At 35.1% G+C, this 13,939-nt stretch overlaps 1 protein-coding gene across 1 annotated transcript; it reads left to right on the top strand.

Annotated features, from left to right (window-relative positions):
* The first annotated feature begins 8,389 nt into the window (after positions 1-8,389).
* On the top strand, positions 8,390-9,892 carry LOC124460653. The gene is made up of 2 exons (XM_047011919.1): positions 8,390-9,596; positions 9,665-9,892. Exons 1-2 carry the CDS (start codon positions 8,640-8,642, stop codon positions 9,818-9,820), a joined length of 1,113 nt encoding a protein of 370 aa, XP_046867875.1. The 5' UTR covers positions 8,390-8,639; the 3' UTR covers positions 9,821-9,892.
* Positions 9,893-13,939: the final 4,047 nt, after the last annotated feature.

Genomic DNA, 13,939 nt, shown 5'->3' on the forward strand with positions numbered 1-13,939 from the left:
TTGATTTCATCCTATTGATTTTTCGTCAATTCAAATCATTCAAGACTAAAAAGACAGAAAAGCCAACGTTTCAATGCTGAAATTTTACTTTTAGGTCAGGTCAATATACAAATTGAAGTACAACAACATTTCCACTCTCCGTATATTTATTTTATGCCTCTGGTTAAGTCCTCATACGGCTAAAATATCACGAATTGAAGTACTCATATTATTGTCTGCTGACTTTGGCATTTATCTTTGCCCATTTTCATTTGGCATCATACACACACACACTCTCTCTCTCTATTTGAAGCTTTAATTTTTTTTTTTACTTTTTATTCATCTATGAAATTGCAATAGGTATAAATCAATAAACATCTTCTTCAGCCAGTCATCAGATTCATGATAATCTAACAATATGTCTCCAAATCGCAGCGTATTAAAATGAGAACATGAATTGTTAGCAACTTTAAGGAAAATAACATAAATAGTCAAGCCGTTTAAACTTTGAAGGATATGCCGAACTAAACTAAGTACAAACAATCACTAATTCATACCATTTTAAGTTAATTTCATCTGTAAAATATTCTGTGACTAAGCTCATCCATGCAACTTAAATTGATTGACAGATTTTTCTATAGTCATTTCCCTTGACTATTAACTTTTCGATTTAAATACGAATATTATCATACAATTGTCATTTCGTACACTGCTTAAAGAGCATTTTATTGTCTGCTGTTTCGAGCACACCAAAAAAATGGAATTTCATTTGTGGCGGAGAAGCAAAATCAACAAAATCATCATAAAAAAAAGGAAACAAAAACAAAAATGTGGAGGCATGACGCGGCCAATGCCAAAAAGGAAGCAAATTGGGGAAAATGCTGCAGACTGCCAAAAAATATTTGGGGCGTGGCAAAAAAAAAAAAGAAACAAGAAGCGAAAAAGTCAAAAAAAAAAAAGGAAAGCAAAGAAAAGAAAAAATTGAAATGCAAAAAGCAAACAAACGAAGCGTTTAGATAACCACCAAGAGGAGAACAACACCAACAATAGGAGGCTAGCTTTGCTAAGAAGGAGTGAGGGAGGAAGGAGGGGCGACAATAATGCCGCACAAACCGGAAATAGACAAGAATTGCTGTTGCCCTCCAATCTCTCATTCTCCCTGCTACTTCCTCCTTACCCACGGTACCTACTTGCTGAATGACTGACCCCCATATCTCATCCCCCCTCTTTCCATGCTGAATGGCGGCTTAAATGTGCCATGTGTGTTGTATGTTTCTTCTTCACACACTCTTTGTGCCTTATGAAGAGTATTAACTGTATTGAAATACAAATTTGACTTTAAAACATTAGAGTCAATATATACTATTACTAAATTTCATAAAGATACTCCAACTCCAAATCATATAGTGGCCCGATCTAAACAATTTTCAAAACTACGTTTATTCTAAGAGTTTTTAAATTCTACAATTTTTTCGGCCCGACAGACAGATGAGCAGACGCACATGACTATATCAACTCGGCTTCTCATGCTGAAACTAATTATGGAGTCTTTGCCTCCGAAAGAATTGATAAATTTTATAATACGCTCTCTTCCAGAACGCAAAATCTAAGGTATTAAAACTTCGATATGAAAACTAATTCATTTCCTGCGTTCAAGACAGTTATAAGGAAAAGCAGGAGGAGGGGGTAACATGATTGTGGGGTGTGGCAGGTTCATTGCATATAAAAATAAATATATTTCATTTATGCACAAGTCAGTGACCAATAAAAAGAACAGAAAAGCTAAAATAAAGTAATTTTTATAGCTTAGTTAAGGCAAAAAACAATCAAAAAACATAAACAAAATGTAACACAATTGTCCTTTGCCTTTTGCAATGTTTTTGCAGTTAGCCAGCTATTTTTCACTATATTGAAAAGTGTTCTTCACCCATTACATTGATGATCTCAACAGACAAGTCAATCATTTTTGAAACAAATTTCAAAAGATTTGCCAAATTACGTAAATACACTTAAATTGATATTTATGGTAATAAAATTTCATTCGAATGGTCCAAGAAAATAATTGCGCGGGTGAGGGTAATTTTGTTTATAGGTCTCTCTCCCTCTGTCTGCCCTCTGTCCCTCTCTTTCGCTCAGTACATTCGATAGATCGGCTAAACTAAAAATAGTCCATGGGCTGGTCTCTGGTAAATTAAGCATTTTATTAGAAGCGCCACTCGGTCCACAAATTGAAATGCATGTAGATGTATTGTTGCGTTTGTACTCATACAAATCAGTATATGTGTGTGTGTGTGTGTGTGTGTGTGTGTGTGTGTGTGTGTGTTGTGTGTGTGGCCAGCATGTGTGAAATATCAGACAACAATTTATGACGCTTGTGTGCCACTCTGACTGCTGCTGACTCTTGCTGCTACGGCTACGGCTATGTACCTCCCCCCCCATCTCATCCCAATCACTGACACACATTCCCTTGCATTTGATCCTACTCTACAACCTTTTTGTTTATAAATTCCCTTGGCTCTCTCAAATTAAATTTAATGAGCAAATTGCCACACAGCCGCTTGGCCAAGAAGAAAAGGTTCACTCAGCAAATGTGTTTAAATCAAATTAACGTTGAAGCTAGCGAACATCGCCCTCATCTAGCAGGCATAAATTGTTTCTAATTGCCCCAAGCTGTGTGCCACAATCAACGAAACCACACACACACACACACACACACACACACACACACACACACACACACACAAACACACAGCAAAAAAAATGAGCACCAATGAGAACACCATCGTCGTTTGTATCCTCACGTATGATGTGGTTAGCTTAGATCTGCTCGAAAAGCCAATTCAACAATAACTAAATAGATAACTGCTTCAACTAAGTCGATTTACTAACCAAAATTACCAATTTACTAATTCTAAAAAGGTATTCAATGATCTTTTAATGACGTGTAAAATATCTCCCTCTAACGCGAGTTATGAATTCAAAGCGCCATATCTTTCTTTGATATTTCTGGAGTGATATTCAAACCTGGCCAATTTATTTTTCACATTGTTTACAAATTGTTTATGATGCTATTTTGCTTATTTGTGCTTTCAAGTTCTTTGATAAGTGAGAAAATTGGCAGTAAAATACCGATAATCCATGTCTTAAACGGCGAACAATTTGAGGATCATAGAGATGAGCAATTTTGACAAAAAGTTAAATATAATAATAATAATTATTAAACAATTTTTCATTACCTGAAGACTGCCGGCCTGTGATATCAATATCCTCTAACTGCTGAATGCGTTAATTATGAATTTAACAATCGAAGGTTGGTGATCACGTCTGGTTTTCTAGTTTTACATATTTATTAATTTATTAGGTGTCTTAAATTCAATTCAAGTAAACATTTTTTTTTTAGGTAAAGTAAAGGATGTCCCTTCAAAATCGGTAAATGTCCTGCATGTCCTACCGTCGAGAAAATAACAATTTTTTCGCTTTTTAGCTATAAAAAATCCTGCCGCAGCACGAAAGGACTCGGCTTCCTAAGGTGTCCTTAATGATCCCTATAGACTGGCATTAAAAAAAGGTGGGTTCGTCTAAGAATGCAGGTCACGAAAAAAATAAAATAGGTCCTTTGTTTTAAGTCTCCAATGCACATTCCCAATGATGTCAATCGACGTGCATGGACAAGGACTTCCAAAAGGCCAAAGAATATCTAAATCATCCTTCAAATTTCCGAGTAATGGGCATTTTTCTGTTGTTTGGACTTGCAAGTTTTGCAAAGTCCCAAATCGAACCAAGTGGCCAAAAAATCAAAGAAAACAGCAGTATCCTTGATATATCAGCTTTCCACAGGACTATCGAGATGACCCTTGCACAAAGAATAGTCCTTGATGCTTCAAAGAACTGCATTTAAGGATTTGAAATATTCAAAAATATTGCTCGAATTTTTCTATGCAGAAAAGTGGCCAAAAAGACGCAAAAAATCCATAAATGTCCCAATAAGTCAGTCATAACAAGGACGATCAGGATGTTTGTTTGTCAGATTGTAGTCCTTGATGACTGACACTAACAGAACCTGGAATGTCCTTCGGAAAAGCGAGAAACAAAGGCTTTTTTGAAGAAGAAACATCTCCCATTTTTTAGGGATTTCAATCTATAAAACGTAAGAAGGATTATTTTCTCGAGCATATATCTGCAGCAGATCAATCGATCTGCAGTTAGGAAATTTAAATTTTTTGCCATGAAAATATGAAAAAAAGAAGAGTGATAAGATTTCGGCCAAGACGTACTTCGTCCAGACTTAGGTCCATGTTCTTTAGGGATATAATAAGACTATTTGAGAGTTACATCTTGGAGTTCTAAAACGTGTGAAAACGATGCTATAGGAAGTCAAAGGATTTTTTTTTTAATCTGAGACAACTTTTCAGAATCTCTTGCATCTAAAGTTGTCCATTACTAATGTTTGCAATTGTTTAAAACATAATATTTTAAAATCTGATAGAAATTGTAAAGAAAAATAGTTTAACTCTCTATTGCATACTTTTGGGTGCATATTTTACATACCCAGAACCCCGCATTTCACAAAACCTGGACATGCTGGGTAAAAGCGGACCTCTTGGTCAGAATCTCCTCTTAAATTGAAGTCAAAGAAAATTATGTTTCCTTGTGTGAGCACCAAGGTTTAAAAATATTTACGAACTTTTAAAGGCGTAAAGTGGAAAAAGCAAATAGAAAACCGTTTGAAGGAGTAAAAAATACATGTATTTGCCTACTTAACACGTACATATGTTTCAATAAAGAATTCTTCATTTTCATCTATCAACTTGTTACCCAACTGTAGCAACCAAGCCCATTTAATTAATGTAAATGATAAATATAGAATATATTCGACTTAGCATAGTTTAAGTTACACCAATGAGATATTGGTAATTACGCTCGTCTTGTTTGTTTCTGCCGTTGTCCTAAGAATGATAGATGAATAGTTTAATTTGAATATACTCAGTTTGTTTTATCGTTTTAACTTTTATATGCCATTAAATGATTTACAACATTTTTGGAATGGCATAAAAACGATTAAAGTACTTATATTTCACACCCAACCAATTCACGACCACACCCATGCCATAGTGGGATACGTAGGAGGAGGATGACATGCTATGGATAAAGAATAAGACCAAAAAATAGGGAGCGAAAGAGACAGAGAGAGAGAGAGAGAGAGAGTTCACAGGATGGGGAAACAAATACTTTTGACCGTCTATTAACCCGAAGGAACATTTGTTATCCTCCATACACAGATGCCACTACTCTTGGCCCAGCCCCTGCCGCTGGCTGAATGTGGATAAATGGAAACAAAACTATAAATAATATGTAGAAAATATGGCAAGCAATAAGTAAATGTTAGAAATATATATTCTGACACTCCCCAAGACCTGTATGGGAGTGTTGCCACCACACCGCGCACTTTACTCCACTTCATCAGCTGTTGAGTAGAACTCACAATCATAAATCAAAGTTAATGGCCACGATTAATTTCTGCCTCGTTTGACAACGGAGCAACAACAAAAAACAACACCTAACAAGAGAATCACTCTAACTGCGACAAATCCGAAGTTTGTATACCCTTGCAAGGATATCTCGGACTCTTTCATTACCGCGAAAGAACGGCCAACAAATTCAAGCTAAATCAGTGCGCCGCATCAGGATCAGCCATCTTATCGTACGGCTTTATGATAAATATATCCGAGGCTATAGTGGGCTAATCTGACTGAGATATACAATGTCTGATCACGAACGAAAGTACAAACATGTGAACGGAAATGTTTTTGTGAACTCGTCATTCCATTTTCTCTCTGCTACACTTCTAAACAAAATAAATATACCCTTCTTACAAGGATATTAACAATGGGCAAAGAACAGCTAAGCGAAAAAAAACAAAAACATATCCTTTTGAATGCCACGCCTCTGTCAAAGTTTTATTGTAGGCTAGCTCAGCCTACAGGCAATAGCAACAGCAACACAAATTAGTCAAATTAAAATGATGCTAAAAGGTTGTTAGAAAACTAGGGATGCTGTTGAGCAGGAGAGGGGGGGAAGATACAGGAGCCTTCAACAGAAACTCGTCTATCACGTACGCTTCGCTACAGATCGCGACTGAGTGACAGCTGGTCCAGGTGTGAACAACGAACATGGAGTGGGGAATGTATGAAGAAGGAATATGGACGCACTAGAAGGAACTGTCAGTCAATCAGCCCAAGTCGGCCAAAAAGTAGGCAGCACTTTTTGGTTGCCTCGCCATATGATGATGATGAATGAGGGAGATACACACCAGAACAGACCCAGACCCAGACGCAGACCCAGACCATAACGAGAACCTAAACCGAGGAGCATACTCGGTAGAATGGTCGTTCGACCTGCCAAGTTTACGCCTCAGCACGTTTACATGAATATGCATAGAATGTGGAAGTATGGTATTTAGAATGGTCCCTCGCTCTCCCTCTCTCTCTATCTCTTTCTCACTCTCTCCTGCTCAAGCTTACATTAATTCATAACGGATACATGTGTTGCCACATACACAGATCCCATACAAAAGAAAAAAGACTGCGTTTGTGTGTGTGTGTAAAAGCAGCATTTAGTTAAAGACACAAATTACTTTAGCTGATGGCTATGGAATGGCATTAATTATATTCAGGATATGTCAGAGGAGAGATTCATACATACAAACATATGAACATTTTTGAAATGGGGTTAGGCAATGGCGGTAATGGTCGACTTGAGAACAAATAATCGAAAGCCATTAACATTGCTAAGTGATCTAGCTTGATTTATGTTTATGCTTATGCTATACATATGTATGTACGTACATATATCCTTCAAACTTCTATTCGCCCCGAATCGATAGTGGTTTCAAAATTGTGGCATTTCCATGCTAGATTATGGCATATATTTTTCATTGGTCAGTATGCTGCTTTTATCTAAAGTATATCGTAATAAACATGGCTATTTCCAATGTGTATATTTTCTCTCACATCAGGACACTTGCATGTAGCTCAATGACCTTATTTCGAATATTCGGCACTTTGTATCTGTAGTGGTTGTTTCCTGATCTATCGGATTATATATCTCTAGGCAGTATATAGTCAACTCTTTTGATATTTAATGCGTGTTTCGCAAAACCCGCTAATAACTCTTTTCCTGCTTCGTTTCTGTTATTCATTACCTTTTTCTGGACGCGTTTTGATCTTTTATTATTGGTCTTTTATAAATTGCTAACCGAACATGTGCCCAATCCACTTCGTTGCAATAAGGAATAAAATCGAACTTTCTCCAGAATTTATATCAGAAGCGTATTCAAAATATCAGTTTGGTAAGTGAAGAATTTTGTGCAAAGATCAAAATAATAATATAATAATAATCAAAATAAGCGGCATACTTTAATATTGGAAATATGCAAGTGGGTTTAATACCGAATTAGAAAAGACTGCAAAGACAAGCCTGGTAAGATAATCAGTTAAAATATTCTTAGTGAATAAAAAGAAAAAGGAATAACATTACTTAAATGACTTGTGATTGTTAGTTTCTTCAACAGTTAATTGTCGAAATGGACAGTGGTCAGTGGTGTTATTGGTTAGCCCATTAGCCACTATGTTGACCCATGTTAATATGAAAAACTAATCGATTAAACTAAGTTTGATAAGTGCCACGTTAGCGTATCAAATTAGTATCAATCAACGAAATGTCGTTATATCCTATCAACACAATGTTGAAAAAGTCATGTTTTTGTTATTTTGATATTTTTGGCATTACTATCTTATGTTAAAATCCGCAATGTGCTTTTTACTATTCATCACAAATTTTTCCGCTCAACTTTCATAAATAAAAGTAGTTGTCTCCTGAGAAGGAGTATATATTTTCCTGAGTTTTCGATATGTAAGCACAAGAAGTTGGAATTTGACTTATACCTTGACAATTATCAATAGCGCTTGCTCATTTTTTGTTTGTTCTAAAATGACCCCGACCCTGACCATTCGAAAGATTGAAACAAAATAGGCCACACAAATACAGAAAGATTGAAACAAAATAGGCCACACAAATACAGAAATATAATATTTGGAGTCTTGAATCTTATATAGGCTGTTAATTTAAACTTCAGCTTAACCACTTTGAAAAATTATAAAAGATACTAATGGAACTAATGGAATATTGTTTGCGTTATTGTTGAGTAAATATTTGTTTGTTATTAGAACATATTACGCATGGTAAACTGTATATTATGGAACAACCAGCTCGTTTGGCAACCTTTCAAGAACAAAGGATAAATCAAATAATTGAATAATCAAAAAGAACGAATCACATGACTGGAATAACTAACAATACAACTAATTATTCTCCTATGCAATTTTCTAGTTCACAGATCCGATAACATTAATAGAATTGGAGCTCCATTTTGGGTTAGTCTATGTGTCCCGAATGTGGAAGGATATACAAAAACTTTTGTGAGCACCGCCACTAGACTATGCCGAGCCGTAATTTCTGAGGAACTCATTAACTTTAATTTGCCTATAAGCATAAAAAAGGCTGTTAATACGCATCACATAAATTAAGGGGCCACAATTGGAGCTACAATTGAAGCCACCCACACTCATTTGAGTAATGTGCCCTCAGTGCTGCTTGGAATCATGGGCAACTATTACCTACGCGGTTTACTCAAAGTCTTAGGCGGGCTTACTAAACCATTGGCTGTAAATGAGTTTCAGTATAATAGTGAACGCGAATTGTTTGTTAGTTCGAAATTCTGGCATGAATATTTGAAACTGGCGCACTATCTATTCATTTTTCCGTTAATATGGCCAGCCATCAAAATGTATCTAATGGATCAGCTTCATACGAATTTCGATTACGACCATATTAGGAAACTTACAGCATATTCAATTATATTTTCACGTCATTCGGGCATATTTGGAAGTGGCTTCGCACTTGTCTATCGTAGCAAAGATCTATGTCACTTGCTGAATCTATTTTCAAATCTATGGGTTATGCATTACCAGCTCTTTGGCCGATCTGTTCAAGTGTCAAGCTTTAGTTTATTTTTGCATTTTATAAGAGAGTTCGTGCCATTTTATTTTATGGTCCACAGCGGTCGAAATGTTCCATATTTGCAATATATAATGGCAATTGTCTTTGGCCGAGGCATGTTCATTTACTACCTCTGCGATGTGGCAATGCTGTTGCACATGAGCTTATTGAAATCGCTGCACAAATATTTCGAACGTCCTCCCCGGCGTCGGAAGGCAAGAAGAAGATGTTGCCTTAAATATTATCAAAAACTGCTCCAACTGCGTGAAGGTATACAATGCGTTAGTTGGATTTCCCATACCTCGCGATTGATATCCGAGATAGTCTTCATATGCTGGTTCGGTCTGGACTATATGTTCAATGACCAGGGACAACCAGAAGTGTTTGTAACAAGTTTATGCTTTTGCTTTGCCAATTCGAATATTTTGCATGTCGTTAACATGGCACGCGGCATACACATAATGGAACAAGAGATAATACAGCATTTCCATAGACAGGATATGATGAAATCTCTACGCCTATGGCCCAAATGTCCTCAGAGTAAATGGAGTTTTCTAATGGTAATAGATTTGAGTATTCGTAAATTTGAGTGTTTCTCTAATACAATTTTTCTTTTATTCAATTTTAGTTAGAACAACTTCATCTAAAGCGCTGTTTGTTGAAGCATCGCTCTGTCAGCCTAACCAACTACTTCTATGTGAGGCAATCTCTCCTACTTGAGATCTTTGGATTTGTCTTTACGAACGCCACGCTTTTAGCTAGTCTTAGTTTGAAATATAAGTAATTTTAATGACCAACTTAATTGGCCAATTGTGTTCAAAGAAAAGTAGCTGCTGATAAGTTATATTCTAATTTTAGGGACTAGAAAATTTTGATAAAAAATAAATAATTTACTATTAAATTGAAATAATATTTGAATGCCAAGCTTAATTACTTTTCATTTTCAACTGCATTAAATTCAAACAAAATCTTTTACAATGTGTTAAATCATGCGTTTTTTTAAGGCATAAAAAAATTCTATTTGTATTTTTGAATATTCTAGTTTAAACAGTTTTCCTCTATTTTTCCTGCGAAAATTTCTGCTCATTGCCGCAAATATTTGCATATAGCATACATACATATATTATACGAAAATGCATTTTTATTAAAGTTTACGCTGTATGCGCAAGAGTATATTAATTTTCCAATAAACTATGGCATGTTATGTATGTACAATGTACATATGTACCTATGTGCATCAAAGGCGGATCCACGTGGCTGCAATGTGGGAAATCGATTCCCTAAAGTATGCAATAGACAATCAAGGGACTTTTATCTTTAAAACTGTTCTACACTTTGGTCGAATATTCAGTTTTTGAGACATAATCCATAATTGATAGTATAGTATTAAGAGGACTTAAGACAAATTTTGGATTTTTTGCAATTAAAACATTTTTTCAACAAACACATTAGGCGGCAGAAACACACAGGTTTTGGCATAGAGTCTATACGTTTGGACTAAAAGTTAATGTAAAATATAGATATCGAAGGCCAGGTTATGTAAAAATTTAAAATCAAAGATGTTTTTTTATCACATATGTTGATATGCTTCTTATCTGTATTAAATGTATCTCCAATAACAGTTAAACAGTAAGTTAAACTAATGTGCTAAACAGATTCTAACCGGCGTTGTCCGACGCAATTCTTTAATTAAGTATACGCAATGTGCCCTTATAGCGGTAATCAAGGCAGGCGTAACCAAAACAGTTCAAATTGGTTTTATGTTCTAAACTGTTTGTTTTAGTCGTATATACTAAATTTTAAAAAAATCAGCGGGCCTAAAAAAGTAACCGTATTAAAATAACAACCAACTACAAGTTGTTTTTTTTTAAAGCTTCATATAAATTTATAATTAGATGGCAGCTAACTGCTTGTTATGTCTTTAATTTAATATAGATATGTACAGTCGGTTAGTGAAACAACACAAAAAAATTGATGTTTACAATCAATAAGGAAATTTAATATTTCCTGCATCCCCACAAACTGGTCGGCCAATTGAGGTCTTTAAACATGGGACAGACAGGTAAATAATTTACCACAATATATTTTAAATAACTCTCGTCGTTATGTACATTTAGTGTATATATTTTAATTTTGATTAGGCTAAAAATGTGTGATGAAAAGCAGAATATGTATATGTATATATAACAAATTTGTTGTTGTAGTTTTTAATTAATTTTGACAACGCATGGATAGAATTTTATTTGAACACCAATTGAAATTGTTTTTCCACTCTCTCTCTCTTGTTGTTTGATATTTCATTTTTATCTATTTTCCGCATTTTGTTCTTGTTTCAACTCAATCAAATGCCATTAAATGGCATGAGGCAGGAGGAAAGAAAATTGCATGCAAATTGAGTGGAAACGAGTACAAATTTTTGTTGTCATTGTTCTTATTGCCGTTTTTTGTTATTGTTGTTATTGTTGGTGTTGTTCCTTTTATTGCTGTTGTTATTCAAATGAAAATTGAAATTTAATAAGTCAAATGAATATGCACGAGAGGAGTAAAAGATATAAATATTGAAATTGATCTTTCGTGTGCTTTACCCATAAATTTCTTACCAGTTACCGTTGCCAAGTGGCCAATAAATGCAATAAACTGATACGAATAGTATCCATCTGTCCCTCCCCTCCTCACGACCACTACTTCTACTTTTCTGCTTATTATGCTACCTAAGATCCAGCATCCACTCATCTTGCATTATTTGCACTTGACTGCGGAGGCCATAAAAACACGCTGCGATTTGAAACAAACAGGTGATATAGCAATAAAGGAATAAAACACAAAGAAAGAATTGTGTGTAAGAGAGAGAGAGGGAGAGACAGAGAGGATTGGAGAGACATTACAGCTTATGGTTACGTACTTCTCCCCCACATCTACATCTACCTTCACTTCTGTCTGTGTGGGTATCTTCGGGTAATTGCAATTTTTGTACGCTCACGTTCGCCTTTTGCTATGGCTTTATTTACACTTGAACTTAAAATGGTGGCACGCGCATCGCAGCCACACCCACACATTCAGTAAGCTATACCTTTCTCCCTCCCACACACACACACACACACACACACACACACACACACACACACACACACACACACACACACACACACACACACACACACACAAACACATATCAAATTAAATGTTTACACGAGAATTAAACCTTACAATATCATTAGCATATCAGCTGGAAAGTAGGCAATACTTTTTAAACCTTAAACTTTAATTAAAAGGAAACGTACAGCCATTATATTGTAGCATATCAGACATCTCGGCCTGTTTCACAGAGTTTTGACTTTTATCAAATATTTGTCGCATGCTTAATTCGTGATATTTCTTGAGGCATAAACCTTTAAACAGACAATATTCCTGCACGTGTAACTTATTTGTTGCCAATGTCCACTGGCTCTCCACTTTCCTTTTGCTACTGTTTGAGTTTTTACACCCTTGCAAAAAGGATATATTAATTATGGTAAGAAGTGTGCAACGCAAAGAAGGAACCATCACTAACCATATAAAGTATATATATTGTTGATCAGCTGGACGGACAGATGGACCTGTCTAGATCAACGCAAACTTCTCCGAGCCTCTAAGAGGCTATATCTTGGTTTCAGTTGGATCGGATCACTATAGCATATAGCCAACATAAACGTTATTTTATACGCTATTGTCATAAAATTTGTCTATATTTGTCATTTTAATATAGCTGTTTACCAGTGACGGATAAGTTATTTATCAGGATTAGCAAATGATACACTGAAGGAATGATTCAAAGTTCATTGACATAAATTAAATTTGAGAATTGTTAAAAACTCCTAACTCTACGAATCTCTACCTTTGTCAATTTTTAATCGAAAGTGGAATCTCATTTTAATGCTTTCAAGTTCATTTTTAAATGCTTTGCAATCTTAATTTCATGAAACACTAATTTGGTAAATTGTTTGACTATTTGAAAAATTAATGTCTTTATTTTTAAGTAGATCAGCTTTAAAATCTCGAGGACTAATTTTCCAATTTTTAAAAAAATGTATCATGACTTAATTTTTTAATCGGAGTGAAATGCATTTTTTTAAATATCCAATTTTTTGTGTCAATTTAAAACATACTAAAGAGCGATTCAAATGCAGATAAACATCTGATAAAGAAATTCAAATATTTTAAAATTTACGAAATTCATATCAAATTGTATTCTACAATGGCATCCCCATCTCGTCCTTATGTAAGTTCTACCGATTGCAAAGTGAAAACCAAAATGAAAATTTTTCTTAATCTAGACACTTTTTCGGATCGCTGGTAGTAGAATAAGGGAAAAAAAATATGAAACCAGAAAAAATTATGAGCTTTTTTTGCCAAAAAATGATTTTTTGCCTTTTTTTCGTTACTCATTATAAATAAATATAAAAATAAATAAAATAAATGTGTAAAAATTTTGTTATGAGAAAAACGCGTTTAAAAATTTAAGCTGCGGCCCAACGCGCTTGACACCGCTCCACTTAACAGCCGATACCTTTCGTAATTTTACATTTTCATACATATATCCGAAAATGGAAAAAACAAAAACAATTTTTTATCACACAAGGTAGAAACCCCTCCTAATTCGACACTGCTGTTAATGACTATATATGTATATGTGGGGTTTTATTTACGATATAATTATAGTCTAGGGGGTTTATATGAAAATACGACTAAATAGGGATTACACGACAATCGTCGTTTGGCTTGGCTCGACTTTGGCGTCGGTCTATAACGCTTCGACTTCTCGCGCCCGACTTTGGCGCTCGACTTTTAGTGTCCGACTTTGACACACGATTTATAGCACCCGTCTATGGTATTCGACTTGACCTTGCATCCGACTATGACGCAA

The sequence above is a fragment of the Drosophila willistoni genome (assembly GCF_018902025.1).
Source record: "Drosophila willistoni isolate 14030-0811.24 chromosome XR unlocalized genomic scaffold, UCI_dwil_1.1 Seg143, whole genome shotgun sequence".
NCBI lineage: Eukaryota > Metazoa > Arthropoda > Insecta > Diptera > Drosophilidae > Drosophila > Drosophila willistoni.